At 39.9% G+C, this 19,125-nt stretch overlaps 1 protein-coding gene across 3 annotated transcripts in view; it reads left to right on the top strand.

Moving 5' to 3' along the window:
- Positions 1-19,125, top strand: part of ATG7 (autophagy related 7) — a 309,278-nt gene that overhangs the window by 155,879 nt on the left and 134,274 nt on the right. For all 3 annotated transcript variants that reach the window (XM_066351845.1, XM_066351846.1, XM_066351844.1), the window contains exon 18: positions 3,992-4,114. In XM_066351845.1, coding sequence (XP_066207942.1) covers positions 3,992-4,114 — 123 coding nt within the window. The remainder of the gene's footprint in view (positions 1-3,991; positions 4,115-19,125) is intronic.

The raw sequence follows: 19,125 nt of genomic DNA, 5'->3' as shown, positions 1-19,125 counted from the left end.
TGGGGTGGGGCAATGGGACTAAACTAAGATTTTAATGTTATTTAAATAAGTACTACAGGCACATGGGTTTTAAAATTCAAGTAGTATAAAAGAGTATACAGAGGCAGCTATTTGATGCCAGTTGTGTGTATGTATATATTTTTCCAGAGATGATATATTCATAAACAAGCATATGCATATGTACATTCCCTTCTCTTCCTCTCTCCTCCTCTACTTTTATTTTTAAAACAATACTAGATACATGGTCTGGGCATTGCTTTTTAATATATCTCTATGTCTTGGAAATCAATTTATATAAGTACTATGCTTATATAGAGGGTGGGGGAGACCATGATCTTTTTTTTTTTCAATTATTGTTTACATTCAATATCTAGAACTGCCTCATTCTTTTAACGGATCCAGATTATGTCCTTGATAATAAATATACCGTAATTTTGTTAATCAATTCTCTATTAAAAGATAGTTGTTTCTAATCTTTTATTGCTTCAAATTGTGTTACGGTGAATATTCTTACATATTAGTCTTTGTGCTCATGGAATAGGACAGGAGCAGGAATAGTGTGGGCATGCTGCCAGTGAGTACACGACTGAGGAGAACAACAAATGAATGCTTCCTTTCACCCTCCCTGCCTCTCCTTTCCTCTCCCTGTCTCATTAAGAATCAATCAATAAATTAAAAAAAATTAAGTCCTGCCCTGGCCAGTTGGCTCAGCGGTAGAGCATTGGCCTAGCGTGCGGAGGACCCGGGTTCGATTCCCGGCCAGGGCACACAGGAGAAGCGCCCATTTGCTTCTCCACCCCTCCGCCGCACCTTCTTCTCTGTCTCTCTCTTCCCCTCCCGCAGCCAAGGCTCCATTGGAGCAAAGATGGCCCAGGCGCTGGGGATGGCTCTGTGGCTTCTGCCTCAGGCGCTAGAGTGGCTCTGGTCGCAACATGGCGACGCCCAGGATGGGCAGAGCATCGCCCCCTGGTGGGCAGAGCATCACCCCATAGTGGGCGTGCCGGGTGGATCCTGGTCGGGCGCATGCAGGAGTCTGTCTGACTGTCTCTCCCTGTTTCCAGCTTCAGAAAAATGCAAAAATAAAAAATAAAAATAAATAAATAAAATTAAAAAAATAAATAAAAAATTAAGTCCTAACCGGATAGCTCTGTTGGTTGGAGTGTTGTCCCAGAGTGCGGAGGTTGCCAGTTTGATTACCTGGTCAGGGTACATAGAGGAGCACCTCGACGTTCCTGTCTCTCTCTCCCTGCCTCTCTCTCTCTCTCTTACAAACAAACAAAAAAAGGAGTCAACATTCTTATCAGATTTTCTTTAAAATGTTTACTTTGTAAAGTGAAAGATAACTGAATACTCAAGTTTTTTGTTTTTGTTTTTTTTGTTTTGAGAGAGAAAGAGGCAAGGAGAAAACGAGCTGGGAACATCGAGCTGCTCCTGTATGTGCCCTGACTGGAGAATTGAACCGGCAACCTCCACACGCCAGAGCTTAACTTTTATTGACTTTTAGAGAGGTGGGTGGGGGGAACATTTGTTGTTCCACTCAGTTGTGAAGTTTTTGGTTGCTTCCTGTGTGTTCCCTTCCTGGAGATCGAACCCTCAACCTTGTTGTTTCAGGATGATGCTCTTAACTGACTAAGCTAACTGGCCAGGGCCTAGAGAATATTGAAAAATCATCATTCCCAGTCCTGGCCAGTTGGCTCAGTGGTAGAGCATTGGCACTGGCATGTGTATGTTTCAGGTTCGATTCCTGGTAAGGGCACACAGAAGTGACCATCTGCTTCTCCACCGCTCCCCTTCTCTTTCTGTCTTGCTTTCTCTCTCTTCCTCTCCTGCAGTGGTTTGAGCACATGGCCCCAGGCACTGAGGATGGTTCCCTGGAACCTCTGCCTCAGGCACTAAAAATAGCTAGGTTGTTAGCATGGCCCGGAATGGGCAGAGCATCGGCCTCAGATGGGGATTGCCAGGTGGATCCCAGTCGGGGTGTATGTGAGAGTCTGCCTCTCTATCTTCCTTCCTTTCATTTGGAAAAAAAACAAAAAAAATTCAAAAAAAATTATGATTCCTCAACACTCAAAAATAAGGGACATTTGAAAAAAAGTTTTTGGACAGTATGAATTAGACTTGCTAGATAGACGAGTTCACCATTTTCATTTCTGCATGGAAAAATTGTTTTTTTCTCTATTTTTTGTGTTACTGCTTTAGCAACCTTGCTATTTATGTATAAATGATTCTTGAATTCATCTTCTATGTCTACTGTCTTTTTGGAACATTCATCTATTCTGTATTCTGAGAATTTCTGAGGCATTCTGTTTACTGTTTGCTTTCTGCAATTCACAGTTCCTGTGATTAATGAATTCTTAAATATGTGGTAGTCATCTTTTTGATTGCTTCAAAGTACTCATGTGTTCTTATAGTGTTCTGTCAAAACTATTGGCTTTTTATTTTTGATCTTTTTATAGAAGGACAACATATATACAAAAATGTGCTTGGTGGTTTCTCACAAAGTACATCTTTGTTACTAGCACCCAGATAAAAAAGCAGATATTACCAGCACCCCAGACCCTCTCTTGTGCCCCCTTTCAATTACAACCCCTCCATGGTTAACTTCTTTCCCGATTTCTAACACCATAGATTTCTTCTTGCTTGTTTTTTAAACTTTATACAAATGTAATCATACAGTACATACCTGCTTCTCACTTTTCTTTAACATTATGTTTGTGAGAATTGTCCATATTGTTGCATGTAATTATATTTTAATGCTATATTTTATTCCACTACATGAATAAACCACAGTTTGTTCATTCATTCTACTATTGAGGTATATTTGTGTAGTTTCTACTTGGAGACTCTCAGGATTAGTGCTGCTGTGGACAGTTTTGTTTGGGTCTTCTGATGCACATATATATACATTTTTTGTTGGATATGTATCCAGGTGTAGAATTGCTTGATCATAGGACATGTAAGTGATAAACTTTGAAAGTGGTTGCCCATTTTGTACTTCTATGAGAATGGTGGTTGTTCTGCACATCCTTGTCAGTACTTGGTATTTTCTGTTTTTTTTTTTTCATTTTAGCCATACTGATAGGTATCAAGCAGTATTTCATTGCAGTTTTAGTTACTTTACTGGTCACTTGTTTTGTTGTTTTAGCAAGAGAGAGATAGAGACAGATAGACAGGAAGGGAGAGAGATGAGAAGCATCAACTCATAGTTGTGGTGCCTTAATTGTTCATTGATTGCTTTCTCATATGTGCCTTGACTGGGGGACTCCAGCTGAGCCAATGATCCGTTGCTCAAGCCAGCGACCTTGGTCTTCAATCCAGTGACATTTAGGCTCAAGCCAACAACCATGGGGTCATGTCTGTGATCACATGCTCAAGCTGGTAAACCTACGCTAAAGCTGGGGACCTTGGAGTTTTGGACCTGGGTCCTTAGCATCCCAAGCCAATGCTCTATCCATTGCACCACCGCCTGGTCAGGCCCTTATCACTTGTAATGCTGAACAACTTTTCATAAGTTTATTGGTCGTTTGGGTCTCCTCTTCTGTGTCATGCCTGGTGAAATTTAGTTAACATTTTTAAATTATTTTTTCAAATACATTTGGCTAGCCAGTCTCACCATCCTTCTGTCCCTTCTTTTCCCTTTATCTTTGTAAAAAATTTTCTTGGCTTTTTTCTTGACTGTTATTTTTTTTCTAACTAGTGAACTTTAAAATCAGTAACCCCAACTCTTCTAGAATTTTTAATGAATTTGCATGTAATTTATTTGAGAAAAAAAATGGTCATCTAAATTGGAAGATAAAGTTGTCATTCTTTCTAAGAAAGAAAAAACTGATAAATACTAAACCCTCCCACGTTTTTGTCCGACAGATTGATTATCTCCATATTTAATACTGGTTTTTGTTTCATCTTTGACAGGTACTTATTAGAAGTGAAAATCTTTTAAGATACATTTAAAACCTACAGCCTTGTTTTAAAAAATATAAATGTTTTACAGGTTCTTGATCAATATGAACGAGAAGGATTTAATTTCCTAAAGAAGGTATTTAATTCTTCACATTCCTTCTTAGAAGACTTGACCGGTCTTACATTGCTGCATCAAGAGACCCAAGCTGCTGAGGTAAGAATAAAAGAAGCTTTATGTACTGAGAACTGATGTGTTTGAAATCTTTTTGATATTCAGATTTACAGAAAAGGAAGGAAGCAGTTTTGATTTTTTCCCTTGGAACAAACCATCTGCAATTGTTGGATGATGTGTGCAGGTTGTTGTATGCAGGTGTCAAATGCAAAAACTTGCTGATAAAGGCAGTACAGGTTATTGATTTCCAAGCACCTCTGTTTCTTACTGAAAAATAGCTTTGTCTGTGGTCATTGGAGAGTTGCCCCTAATGTCCATACATCAAAATACAAATCAGGGAAGACATTGGACTCTGGCACTGTTCTTCAAAGAAAACATGCCTGGATTTTATATCACTATTTGATCAGTCTTCTTAGGCCATTGAACCCCACCATGCAATGGCTTCCTTAGTTACAACCTAAGAGAGTTATGTTTAGCTTGTCAATTTGAGTATTTTGCAGATCTTAATATCCTGGGTCACTACAATCATGTTTTTTTTTAAGACTGGGATTAAAAAATAGTTACTATTGTAGTTTGTTTTCCCAAATGCTCACTGTTCTCAGAAAATTGTATGCTGTGTATGGTGTGGAGCTATTTGTGTCATATTACCTGGCAAAATGTACAGTTCCTCAAACTGATTGAATGAGATTAAATCAGCGTTTTCTCAATTACCTGGGTGAAAAAGCTCTAAGGAAAAATGTGGCCCATCACAGCGCTTCCACAAACTACATAAAGAAACCCTTGAGTGCCTGTGTCCTTCAAAGTTTCCATTAGTCCTATAGGCCAATTCACGATTAGCTTCCCACCCTCACCCCTCCCAGGGTTGTATATTTTCACCATTGTGGGGGAAGGGGTCCCCAGTGGTCAAGAGTAGATGGTCAGGCCCAATACTGGGCCAGCTGGTGATGAAAAGGCTACTGTTTAGAAGATTGGAGCTAGCACTGAGTATAGGAAAACTATGTAGAAATACCAGAGTCAAATCCTTTGAAGTTTCAGCAGATTGGGGTGAGAATGTTAAGCACACCAGAGAAGCAAGATAGTGCATCTCTAGGGCTAGACTTAGAACTGAAACTTTTTTCTTTAACTTGCTTTGGCTTTGGTGTCCTGGGCATTCAACGGATGCGGTCTTCCACTGAGACCAGTAGTTATACCCATATAGAGTCTCAGTTTCAGAAGATGAATGGCATCTCTGCAGGACTTTCAGATTTCCCCCAGAACTTTGACTGGGTTCAAGGCAGGGTTTAGAACTTTATGTTGATCATAGCCACCTTTTTGTCTTTTGAGCAGCAGTTATTGCCTGATAAGGGCAATGTAACTCACAGGTCTTTTCAACCATACAATCATTTGACTAGTTAGTTGGGGGAATTTTTCCACCCAGTTAGAAATAATTCACATACTTTTCTTTAGAGGCTAGAAAAATTGAAACTGAAATTGACCCCATATTTCACTCTTTAAAACAGAGCAGATGTTTAGAATCATAGGCCCATTTCTTGATTAAACCTGGCTTGTTTTGCATTTTAGTTGGTCAAACATTAATAGCCTTTTAAAAGACCCTGGAAATTTAAGAGAGAAATAGTGACTAAAGAGATGGTGGGGCAGAAGGGAGCATAGTTTCATCCACAAGTCTGAGTTTTCTTTTTGAAGTTTTATTCCATTAAATTATATTTATAGTTTTGGAATCGTAAGCCACACATCAAAATTTTTGATTACAGATGGTAAACTGGTTGGCCTATGAACCAGATATGGCTTACAGGTGTGTTTTGTTTAGCCTGCCCTATGTCTTAAATTCTGAATAAAACCAACATTTTAAAAATTATGATTTTTATATAAAAATCAGAATTTTCCCATTTATAACTTCTTTGAAAAATCAGACCAGGCAGCACCAGGCCTGCATTTCTAAATAGTGATGCTTTGTCTAGAGCCAAGAAGCACATTATGTAGATAAATAATATGCTTGATATGAAATATTAAGGTATAAAAAATATTCTTCTATACCTTTCCCTTACCACCCAGTTTCTTTTGTGGAGACAAACACTGCTGTTAGTTTTTTGCCCAAGGGTATCCTTCCTTCCTTTTTAAATTTACATATTATTTATATTTTTATTTTTAAATTTCAGTTGGAATTCACATTATTTTATATTAGTTTCAGGCGTATAGCACGGTGGTTAGACAATTGTATAATTTATGAACTGATCCTCCTGGTAATTTAGTACCCATCCAGCACCATACATAGTAATTATGTTATTATCAATTATATACCATATGCTGTACTTTACATCCCCATGACTGTTTTGGAACTACCAATTTGTGCTTCTTTATCCCTTTACCTTTTTCACCCAGTCCTCCAACCCCCTCCATCTGTCAACCTTCGGTTTGTTCTCTGCATCTGTGAGTCTGTTTCTGTTTTATTTTGTTGTTTAGTTTTCACATTTAAGTGAAATCATACAGTATTTGTCTTTCTCTGTCTGACTTGTTTCACTTAGCACAATACCCACTAGGTTCATCATTTTTGAAGAACCTTCTTTTTTTTTTTTTTTTTTTTTTTTTTTTTACAGAGACAGAAAGTGAGTCAGAGAGAGGGATAGACAGGGACAGACAGACAGAAACAGAGAGAGATGAGAAGCATCAATCATTAGTTTTTCATTGCGCGTTGCAACACCTTAGTTGTTCATTGATTGCTTTCTCATATGTGCCTTGACCGTGGGCCTTCAGCAGACTGAGTAACCCCTTGCTGGAGCCAGCGACCTTGGGTTCACGCTGGTGGGCTTTTGCTCAAACCAGATGAGCCCGCGCTCAAGCTGGTGACCTCGGGGTCTCGAACCTGGGTCTTCCGCATCCCAGTCCGACGCTCTATCCACTGCGCCACCACCCGGTCAGGCCCTTCATATTTTTCTATACAGCAGTTGTATCAATGTGCAGTCCCAACAAGAGATCATGAGTGTTCTTTTTTCTCCACGTCCTCACCAACACATTTGTTGATTGTTGATAACAACCATTCTGACAGGTGTGAGGCAATGTCTTGTAGTTTTAATTTGTGTTTCCTTGATGATTAGTGATGTTGAGTATCTTTTCACATATCTACTGGCCATCTATATTTCTCTTTGAAAAAGTGTCTATTCAGGTCCTCTGCCCATTTTTTATTTTGATTGTTTGGGTTTCCTTTTGGTGTTGGGTGGTATCAGTTCTTTATAAATTTCAGATATCAACTCCTTGTTAGATATCTCATTGGCAAATATCTTCTCCCACTCAATAGGTTGTCTTTTCTAGTTTGATGTAGTCTCATTTTTAATTTTTTTGTTTTGTTTTCCTTACCTGGGGATATATATTTTAAAAAATATTGCTAAGAAAAATGTCAGAGATTGTACTGCCTATAGTATATCTCTAGATGTTTTCTTTAGGAGTTTTATGTTCTTGGACTGTATATTTAAGTCTTTAATCCATTTTGACTTTATTCTCATATAAGGTGTAAGAATGTGGTCTAGTTTCATCTTTTTGCATATCTTCTGTTCAATTTTCATAACACCATTTATTGAATAGACTGTCTTTACTCCATTGTATGTTCTTGCTTCCTTTGTCATTAATTGACCATGAGGGATGGGTTTATTTCTGGGCTCTATTCTGTTCCCAAAGGTATTCTTTAGCTGATGTTCTCCATTTAGATTATGCTTTTCAGTTAATTATCCTTATAGGTATTGGTATTTGCAGTCCCCATCTTAAGAAAGGATAATTACTTTTCTTAAAAACTCCAAATAGGACTGTGTTTTATGATAATGCACACCAGAAGTCCTCATAACAATAAAAATCATTATCCAACCTACGTTAATTTACATTACTGTTAAAAATGTGTGTGTGCATGTAAATAAGTAAATATGTATGTCAAAAAGTATACGTAGCCCGTCTGACTCCCAGGCTAGAAAAGAGCGTTGATGCCAGCGATCATGATGAGTCCTACATGGCGCTGCCTGCTCTGCAGTCTGGGGAGCAGGTGCAGTTGGTGGTCTCTTTGCAGATGTATTTCTCTCATTAAACATTGGCCTATCTGAAGGCAAAAGGGAAGCTCGGCCATAAGTATGTCCAAGTACAAATTGATTATGTGAAGACATGGAGAGGGTGCTTGGAACAAAGAGAATAGTTTTTGTAGCTGGGTGGATCTGCAACTTAACAGTTATGGGCTGGAGGAAGTATGGAACTGTGGGAAGCAACTGAAAGCACTCAACTTTGAGTTTGACCTTGTATTCACATCCATCCTCAGTCGGTCCATCCACCCAGCCTAGCTGATCCTGGAAGAACTGGGGCAGGAGTAGGTTCCTGTGGAAAGCTCCTGGCATCTGAATGAATGTCACTATGGAGCCTTGATCGGTCTCGATAGGGAGAAAATGGATTTGAATTATGGCAAAGAGCAGGTGAGGCTCTGGAGAAGAAGCTACAGTGAGACTCCACTACCCATCAAGGAGTCTCACCCTTACTACCATGAAATCTACAATGACTGGAGGTATAAAGTGTGCACCATACCTCTGGATCTGCCATGGTCTGAAAGTTTGAAGGTTGTTCTGGAGAGACTCCTGCCTGTTTGGAATGAAAGGATTGCTCTTGAAGTGCTAAGCAGCAAAACCATTCTGATCTCTGCTCACAGAAATAGCATTAGGGGCCTGACCTGTGGTGGTGCAGTGGATAAAGCGTCGACCTGGAACGCTGAGGTTGCCGGTTCAAAACCCTGGGCTTGCCTGGTCAAGGCATATATGGGGGTTGATGCTTCCTGCTCCTCCCTCCCCCTTCTCTCTCTCTCTCTCTCTCTCTCTCTCTCTCTCTCTCTCCTCTCTAAAAATTAATAAAAAAAAATTTAAAAAAAAATAGCATTAGGGAACACCTCAAACATCTTGAAGGTATCTCAGATGAATACATTATCAACATTACTCTTCCTACTGGCATTCCCATTCTCCTGGAACTGGATGAGAATCTGCGTGCTGTAGAGCCTCACCAGTTCCTGGATGACCAAGAGGCTATTCAAGCAGCCATTATAAAAGTAGAGGATCAGCCTGACCAGGCAGTGGCGCAATGGATACAGCGTCAGACTGGGACACGGAGGACCCAGGTTCGAAACCCTGAGGTTGCCAGCTTGAGCACGGGCTCATCTAGTGTGAGCAAAGCTCACCAGCTTGAGCCCAGGGTCGCAGGATCGAGCAAGGGGTCACTCGGTCTGCTGTAGCCCCCCGGTCAAGGCACGTATGAAAAAGTAATCAATAAACAACTAAGGTGCCGCAAGGAAGAATTGATGTTTCTCATCTCCCTTCCTGTCTGTTCCTCTCTCTCTCTCTCTCTCTCTCTCTCTCTCTCTCTCTCTCTCTCTCTCTCTCACACACACACACACACACACACACACACACACACACACACACACAGTAGAGGATCAAGGAAAAGTGAAGAAAGCTGAAAAATCAAGTCTTTCCCAAGTGCTGGCTAGGAATAAGTACCCAAAGGAGTGGCATGCAGTGTTGTGATACAGATTCTGGTCTCAACCTCTCGCTCTTTTTTCCTGATTTTTTTCCAGAGCTAGGCTGTGGGATAAAGTGTGTTTAGGTAACTAGGTAATTTAGGTTGGCCCAGATGAAGGCTTGATGGTGCCTGAGTGCTTATGTCATAAGCCTTATGGGTTAGCTCTCCTGCTTAGCCCTGTTTGAATTAGTTACTAGACTGTATCGTAACTGGTGGGGCTTAATCCATGTCTTAAGTTTCTGAGGTGGGAGAGGGGTCCTGGAGGTGGATTATAAATTATTCACCATTCCATAATCATCGAGTCACCACTACAGGTTCTACTTACTCCAATAGATATAGTTCACGTTTATATTTGCTAAGACTTCCTTGGATGATAGGAAAAGATAGTAGATAATACACTATACATAAGTATTTATTGCTAGTCTTTTTTTTTCCTCTAGGAAAAGGGATGTTTTGATAGGTAAGACAAAAGGCCCGTTAAACGGGAAAACCACAGATGGGTTTCCACAAGACAGCTAGCAACAAGCCACAAGGCCCTTTGCCTTGCCTCTGGTTGAGAGACCCCTCTAACATCTGGTGGCATCCTTCTTTGGCAACTAGAATAAGCAACACATAGACAACTGTAGCTGTTAGTGTTCTATTTGTTTTTGGTTTTTGAACCTTAATCCTTGGATACTTAAAATTGATTTACAGGCCCTGGCCGGTTGGCTCAGCGGTAGAGCCTCGGCCTGGCGTGCGGGGGACCCGGGTTCGATTCCCGGCCAGGGCACATAGGAGAAGCGCCCATTTGCTTCTCCACCCCTACCCCCTCCTTCCTCTCTGTCTCTCTCTTCCCCTCCCACAGCCAAGGCTCCATTGGAGCAAAGATGGCCCAGGCGCTGGGGATGGCTCCTTGGCCTCTGCCCCAGGTGCTAGAGTGGCTCTGGTCGCAGCAGAGCGACGCCCTGGAGGGGCAGAGCATCGCCCCCTGGTGAGCAGAGCGTCGCCCCTGGTGGGCGTGCCGGGTGGATCCCGGTCGGGCACATGCGGGAGTCTGTCTGACTGTCTCTCCCTGTTTCCAGCTTCAGAAAAATACAAAAAAAAAAAAATTAAAAAAAAAATTGATTTACAAATAAAGTTCTATGACCAAAAAGGGCAACAAAAAAGTATACACATATTGTGTAAAGGTAGTGTTTTGATTTACATATTTAATTTACAGTGCATTTGTAAATGTTCAGCAATAAAAATACAAAATTTTATATCCTATATAGAAAGATCCTTACTTACCTATTTTAGCAATGCAATGAAAAATGCCCAATTCTCATCTTAGGCTGTTTTGATGCATCAACATTGAAATTACAGGAGTCAACCAGATACTTATATGTGATAGTATCATTTTATACATTGTTTATAAAATATACAGATATTGAGGTTTTTTGTGTGTTTTTTATTTTTATTAATTTTAATGAAGTGACATCAATAAATTAGGGTACATATGTTCAATGAAAACATGTCCAGGTTATCTTGTCATTCAATTATGTTGCATACCCATCACCCAAAGTCAGATTGTCCTCTGTCACCTTCTATCTAGTTTTCATTGTACCCCTCCCCCTCCGCTTTCCTCTCTTTCTCCCTCTCCCCCCCATAACCACCACACTCTTGTCCATGTCTCTTAGTCTCGTTTTTTTGTCCCACCTATGTATGGAATAATTTCTTATGGCTGAGTAGTATTCCATAGTGTGTATGTGCCACATCTTCTTTATCCAGTCGCCTATTGAAGGGCTTTTTGGTTGTTTCCATGTCTTGGCCACTGTGAACAATGCAATGAACATGAGGCTGCATGTGTCTTTACGTATTAATGTCTCTGAGTTTTGGGGGTATATACCCAGTAGAGGGATTGCTGGGTCATAAGGTAGTTCTATTTTCAGTTTTTTGAGGAACCACCATACTTTCTTCCATAATGGTTGTACTACTTTACATTCCCACCAACAGTGAATGAGGGTTCCTTTTTCTCCACAGCCTCTCCAACATTTGTTATTACCTGTCTTGTTAATAATAGCTAATCTAACAGGGGTGAGGTGGTATCTCATTGCAGTTTTGATTTGCATTTCTCTAATAACTAATGAAGATGAGCATCTTTTCATATATCTGTTGGCCATTTGTATTTCTTCCTGGGAGAAGTGTCCATTCATGTCCTCTTCCAATTTTTTTTATTGGATTGTTTGTTGTTGAGTTTTATGAGTTCTTTGTATATTTTGGATATTAGGCTCTTATCTGAGCTGTTGTTTGAAAATATCACCTCCCATTTCGTTGGCTGTTTATTTATTTTGTTGTCAGTTTCTCTTGCTGAGCAAAAACTTCTTAGTATGATATAGTCCCATTCATTTATCTTTGCCTTCTTTTCCCTTGCCTTTGGAGTCAAATTCATAAAATGTACTTTATTGTTTTAGGTCTTATATTTAGGTCTTTGATCCAGTTTGAATTAATTTTAGTACAAGGGGACAAACTGTAGTCAAGGTTCATTCTTTTGCATGTAGCTTTCCAGTTTTCCCAGCACCATTTCTTTTCTCCATTGTGTGTTGTTGGCCACTTTATCAAAAATTATTTGACCATATATATGTGGACTTTATTTCTGGACTTTCTATTCTGTTCCATTGGTCTGAGTGTCTATTTTTCTGCCAGTACCATGCTGTTTTGATTGTCGTGGCCCTATAATATAGTTTGAAGTCAGGTATTGTAATGCCCCAGCTTCATTCTTTTTCCTTAGGATTGCTTTGGCTATTTGGGGTTTTTTATAGTTCCATATAAATCTGATGATTTTTTGTTCCATTTCTTTTAAAAATGTCATTGGAATTTTGATGGGAACTGCATTAAATTTGTATATTGCTTTGGGTAATATGGCCATTTTGATTATATTTATTCTTCCTATCCAAGAACAAGGAATATTTTTCCATCTCATTGTATCTTTTTTGATTTCCCTTAACAATGCTTTGTAGTTTTCATTATATAGATCCTTTACATTGTTTGTTATGTTTATTTCTAGGTATTTTATTTTTTTTGTTGCAATCATGAAGGGGATTGTTTTTGTTAGTTCGTTCTCTAATGTTTCATTGTTGGCATATAGAAAGGCTGTGGACTTTTGTATATTAATTTTGTATCCTGCGACCTTACTATATTGGCTTATTGTTTCTAGTAGTCTTTTTGTAGATTCTTTGGGGTTTTCGATGTATAGGATTATATCATCTGCAAAAAGTGATACCTTTACTTCTTCTTTTCCAATATGAATGCCTTTTATTTTTTTATATGGTGTGATTGCTTTGGCTAGAATCTCTAGCACAACGTTAAATAAGAGTGGAGAGAGTGGAAAACCCTGTCTTGTTCCTGATTTAAGGGGGAAAGCCTTCAGTTTTGTGCCATTTAATATGATATTAGCTGATGGTTTATCATATATGACCTTTATCATGTTGAGATATTTTCATTCTAGACCCATTTTGTTGAGTGTCTTAAACATAAAGTTGTGTTGTATTTTATCAAATGCCTTTTCTGCATCTATTGATAAGATCATGTGGTTTTTGTTCTTTGTTTTGTTGATATGGTGTATTACGTTAACCGTTTTACATATGTGGAACAATCCTTGAGATTCTGGGATGAATCCCACTTGATTATGATGTATTATCTTTTTAATATGTTGTTGTATTCGATTTGCTAGTATTTTAGCATCTGTATTCATTAGAGATATTGGTCTGTAATTTTCTTTTTTTTTTTTGCCATCCTTGCCAGGTTTCAATATGAGGGTTATATTGGCCTCATAAAATGTGTTTGGAAGTATTGCTTCTTCTTCATTTTTTTGGAAGACTTTGAGTAGAATAGGAACCAAGTCTTTTTTGAATGTTTGATAGAATTCACTAGTATCACCGTCTGGGCCTGAACTTTTATTTTTGGGGAGGTTTTGTTTTGTTTTTTTTTTGTATTTTTCTGAAGCTGGAAACGGGGAGAGACAGTCAGACAGACTCCCGCATGCCCCCGACCGGGATCCACCCGGCACGCCCACCTGGGGCGATGCTCTGCCCCTCTGGGGCGTCGCTCTGCTGCGACCAGAGACACTCTAGCGCCTGGGGCAGAGGCCAAGGAGTTTGGGGAGGTTTTTAATAGTTTTTTCTATTTCTTCCCTGCTAATTTGTCTGTTTAGGCTTTCTGCTTCTTCATGATTCAGTCTAGGAAGGTTATATTGTTCTAGGAATTTATCCATTTCTTCTAGATTATTGAATTTAGTGGCAAATTGTTTTTCGTAGTATTCTCCAATAATTCTTTGTATATCTATGATATCTGTGGTGATTTCTCCTCTTTCATTTTGGATTTTGTTTATATGAGTTCTTTCTCTTTTTTCTTTGGTGAGTCTTGCCAAGGGTTTGTCAATTTTGTTGATCTTTTCAAAGAACCAGCTCCTTGTTCTATTAATTCTATAGTTTTTCTGTTCTCCATTTCATTTATTTCTGCTCTGATTTTTATTATCTCCTTTCTTTGGCTGGTTTTGGGTTGTCTTTGTTCTTCTTTTTCTAGTTCTTTAAGGTGTGAAGTTAAGTGGTTCACTTGGGCTCTCTCTTGTTTGTTCATATAGGCCTGAAATGCTAGGAACTTTCCTCTTATAACTGCTTTTGCTGCATCCCATAGATTCTGATATGTCGTATTGTCATTTTCATTTGTCTGTATATATCTTTTGATCTGTGCACTTATTTCTTCTTTGACCCATTCATTTTTTAAAAGTATGTTGTGTAGTTTCCACATTTTTGTGGGATTTTTTCCCTCTTTTTTGCAATTGAATTCTAGTTTCAAGGCTTTATGATCAGAAAATATGCTTGGTACAATTTCAATTTTTTGAATTTGCTGATGTTATCTTTGTGGCCCAACATATGGTCAGTTCTTGAGAATGTTCCATGTACACTAGAGAAAAATGTATACTCTGTTGCTTTGGGATGAAGTGTCCTATAGATGTCTATCATATCCAGGTGCTCTAGTGTTTCGTTTAAGGCCAATATATCTTTATTGATTCTCTGTTTGGATGACCGATCTAGAGCTGTCAGCGGTGTATGGAGGTCTCCAAGTATGATTGTATTTTTGTCAGTTTTTGTTTTTAGGTCAATAAGTAGCTGTCTTATATATTTTGGTGCTCCTTGGTTTGGTGCATATTTATTAAGGATTGTTATGTCTTCTTGATTCAGTGTCCCCTTAATCATTATGAAATGACCATTTTTGTCTCTGAGTACTTTTGCTGTCTTGTAGTCAGCATTATCAGATATGAGTATTGCTACACCTGCTTTTTTTTGGATGTTATTTGCTTGGTGGCTGTTTTCCAGCCTTTCACTTTGAATTTGTTTTTATCCTTGTTGCTTAGATGTGTTTCTTGTAGGCAGCATACAGTTGGATTTTATTTTTTAATTCATTCTACTACTCTGTGTCTTTTTATTGGTGAGTTTAATCCGTTTACATTTAGTGTAATTATTGACTCTTGTGGGTTCCCTATTGCCATTTCATAAATTGCTTTCTGTTATTTTTGTATCTTGTTTGATTCTTCTCTTTTGTTTTTCTATCCTTTGTTTTGGTTTGGTTGTATTCCATTCTTCTTTCCTCTGTTGCTATCTTTTTTAAGTCATGTGCTTCTGTGGTGTTTTTTTTTCAAAGGTGGTTACCATTAAGTAATGAAAAGGGTTCCTACCCTGTTCACTGTAGTACACTATCTTGTGAGTACTTCTGTACTCCATCGTCCTTTGCTACTGTTAACCTACATCCTCCCCCCTCCCCCATTTTTTTGTTGTTGTCACAGTTTAAATTTGGTTTTGTCGTGTTCTTGGTGGAGCTTTTACTTGTGGTTTTGTTTTGTTTTGTTTTGTTCTTTGTATCTGGTTGGAAAACCCCCTTTAGTATTTCCTGGAGTGGGGGTTTTCGAATGATAAATTCCCTCATCTTTTCTGTATCTGTGAATGTTTTTATTTCTCCTTTGTATTTGAAGGATAGCTTTGATGGGTATAGTATTCTTGGCTGACAGTTCCTCTCTTTCAGGACTTTAAATATTGGGGTCCACTCTCTTCTATGTTGTAGAGTTTCTGTTGAGAAATCCGATAATAATCTAATAGGCCTTCCTTTATATGTTGTATTCTTCTTTTCCCTGGCTGCCTTGAGAATTTTTTCTTTGTTGTTGGTTTGTGCCAATTTCATTATGAGTAGGTTTGTTGGGGTTAAGAAAACTCGGTGTTCTGTTTGCTTCTTGAATTTGAGGCTTTAGTTCTTTCCACTTGCTTGGGAAGTTCTCATCTATTATTTGTTTAAATATGTTCTCCATTCCATTTTCTCTCGCTTCTCCCTCTGATATACCTATTATTCTTATGTTAGTCTTTTTGATGGAGTCAGACAATTCCTGTAGGGCTTTCTCATTTTTTTAAATTTTTGAGTCTCTTCTTCTCTCTGTTGTGCCTCAAGTTGCTTGTCTTCTATTTCACTAATCCTACCTTCTATCTGGCCTGTTCTATTAGGTAAGCTTGTTATCTCGTTTTTCAGTTCATGAATTGAGTTTTTCATCTGTTTGATTTGTTTTTATAGTTTCATTTTCCTTGGTAATATATTCTTTGTGGTCGCTGAGTTGTTTTCTGAGCTCCCTAAATTGCCTGTCTGTGTTTTCTTGTATATCTCTGAGTATTTTTAGGATTTCTATTTTAAATTCTCTGTCAGTTAGCGCCAAGGTTTTTAATATATTAAATTTTTTCTCCATATATTTTTCCTCATCTATCTGTGCTACCTTTCTGTCTTTTGTATCCATGATATTTGATATTTTTTTTCCTTAATGGCATCTGGGGGTGGTTTTGTTGATAGTACTAATGAGAATTAATAAAGGATAAAAAAAAATTATTTCCCTTTTTTTCCCTCTCTTCTCCTTTCCCCTCCTTCTTGAGAAAAAATTGTGATGACCTGTGAATTATATTGTGCTAAATAGAACAAAAACTACCTATAATGGAGGGCCTGAGTTGGGGAGAAGTGATAAAGGAGCAAAAGAAGGGGGTATGGACCTACAAAATGCAAAAAAGGAAAAAATTTGGGTCAAGAATAAAATGATTTTCTTTTTTTTATGATTTGCTTTTAAGTGATAGTTGACTAAGAGATATAATGAGAGGGATAAGAGGGAAATAAGAAAAAGGGGAAAAAATTTAAAAATTTACTATTGTATTTAGTGGAGTAAAAACTAGATAAAATGGAGAGCCTGCATTGGGAGCACTGCTAATGAGTTAAAAGAGCGAAGTAAAAAACACCCAAAGTGCCACAAAGAAAAATTTGAGTCCCAAATAAAATAATTTGTTTGTGATTGAGGATTGAGTGAGAGAAAAAGTAAAAGGAGAAAAGAAGAAACTAATATAGAGGGAGAAAAAAGAAAGAAGAAAAAATGAAAAGAAGAAAAAAGAACAGAGAGAGAGAGAGCGAGCAAGAGATAGTTAAGGGTTTTGGAGTGCAACCCTCATAGAGAGAGAGGAAGAAGAAAGGAAAGAAAATGGGAGATGTAACACTTATGGGTAGTGTAGTTCAAGAAGAGGAAAGAGTAAGACCAGCAGAGAATTAAACGACCAAAGTGAAAGAAGAAGAAAATAATCAAGACAAGAAGATGAAAGGAACAAACGAACAAATAAAATAAAATGGAAAGGGTTATAAAGTCTGTGGCTTTTTCTTGATTTTGAGAGGTTATCTTCTTGCTTTTTCTTTTCTCTCCCTCTTTCTGGTCAGTGACTCTGTACCCCGGGTTCTGCCCCTGTGGCACGCTTAGGTAGAGGTTTGCAGTTGATAAGTCTCTATGACACTGTCATATATTAGGCTTCAGTCTCATTGGCAGTCAAGGCTTATTAGCATTTGCAGGCTCCGACAATGAGAGAGTGCGTTTTCCCGGAGCCTCTCTCCTAGTCTTTCCTTCCTGAATTAGCAGCCTGATGATCCAGCTATGGGATTGCTGCTGCCTCTGCCTGGAGAGTAAGAGGCTCAAAGAGCTGGCAACTCCCCACTCTATCCCCACTCAGTGCAGGGCTCTGGGTAAGGCTCTATCAGAGCCACTAGCATAATCAGGCGGGGCTGGGAGCCAATTGTTTTCAAAGTGCCTTTCTATGTGCCTCTAGGCGTGTCCAGAATGCCTCAGCCCTCTATGAGACCACTTTCCCCAGGCTTTTGGCACTTTGTAACCTGTTTTGGCTGGGTAAAAGATGCTGTAGTCGCTGTTTGCAAAGCAGGAGGACTTATAAAATGCCAAATCCTCTTTTTAACATATATCCCTGAGTATGTAAGCTCTGCCAATCAGAAGTTGCCCTCACCCCTACGTGCATAGCATAGCAAGAGGCACTAAAAAATATCATGCCTCTTGTCTTAGATCGCTGAACTGAGAGAGATCTTGTCAGTTAGGTTTGCATAGGTCAGTTGGGAGGCGAGCAGACTGTGGGTTAAGCTAATCCTTCCCGGGTCTGTTAGCTTGTATGGCTGGGTGAGGCACCCCACCCACCCGGAGAAGTTCGAGCGTAGGGAATTTCACTTTTGCGCACTCCCCATGCGCTGCTCTTCAGGGCACAGGGGTGACACCGAGACTCCGGTCACAGCCCACGCAAAGGCCTCTGACTCTGCCCCTCTGTCCGGGAACACGGGCGCCCACTCCCGGGGCGCTAGGAGGAACCTCTTGCCCACTATCCGCACTCATGACCAGGATATCAGGGCAGCTGCCTCTCGCCCCAGGTGAGGCGCCCTGCCCACCCGGAGAAGTTCGAGCATAGGGAATTTTGCTTTCACGCACTCCCCACGTGCCTCTCTCCAGGGTGCAGGGGCGGCACCGAGACTCTGGTCACAGCCCACGCAAAGGCCTCTGACTCTGCCCCTCTGTCCGGGAACACGGGCGCCCACTCCTGAGGCGTTAGGAGGAACCTCTCGCACAGTATTCACACTCCCCGACATGAGTATCGGGGCGGTCGCCACTTGTCCTGGGTGAGGCGGCCTGCCCGCCCGGAGAAGTTCAAGCATAGGGAATTTCACTTTCACGCACTCCCCACGTGCCGCTCTTCAGGGTGCAGGGGCGGCACCGAGACTCTGATTACAGCCCACGCAAAGGCCTCTGACTCTGCCCCTCTGTCCGGGAACACGGGTGCCCACTCCTGGGGCACTAGGGGGAACCTCTCTCACTCTGTCTGCGCTCACCGACCAGGATATCGGGACTAACGGCTGCCGCACTTGCCTTTCTTTGTCTGGGTTTGGCACGAGCGTTAGCTTGTCTTGACTAGTCGCCACAAGCACAGTCTTTCCTTGGCTTGGACGTTTGTGCCGCAGCCTGGCTCTATTCACCAACCCTTTGCTTGCCTTAGTTCCTACACTCTCAGTTCTTAGTGAAAGCAGCCCTTGTTTAGGTTAGTGAGGAAGGCGGAGTGTTCCTCTCTCCGTCCTATTTCCTTCGGGGTTGATTATATATTTATAGTCAGTTTTTTGCTCGATCATACCTTCATGTTCAGTGTGGGACTTATAGACGTTCCAAGGAT

Source organism: Saccopteryx leptura, chromosome 10 (assembly GCF_036850995.1).
Source record: "Saccopteryx leptura isolate mSacLep1 chromosome 10, mSacLep1_pri_phased_curated, whole genome shotgun sequence".
NCBI lineage: Eukaryota > Metazoa > Chordata > Mammalia > Chiroptera > Emballonuridae > Saccopteryx > Saccopteryx leptura.
The sequence above is the reverse complement of the archived record's forward strand: the minus strand, read 5'-3'. Positions and strand labels throughout refer to the sequence as shown.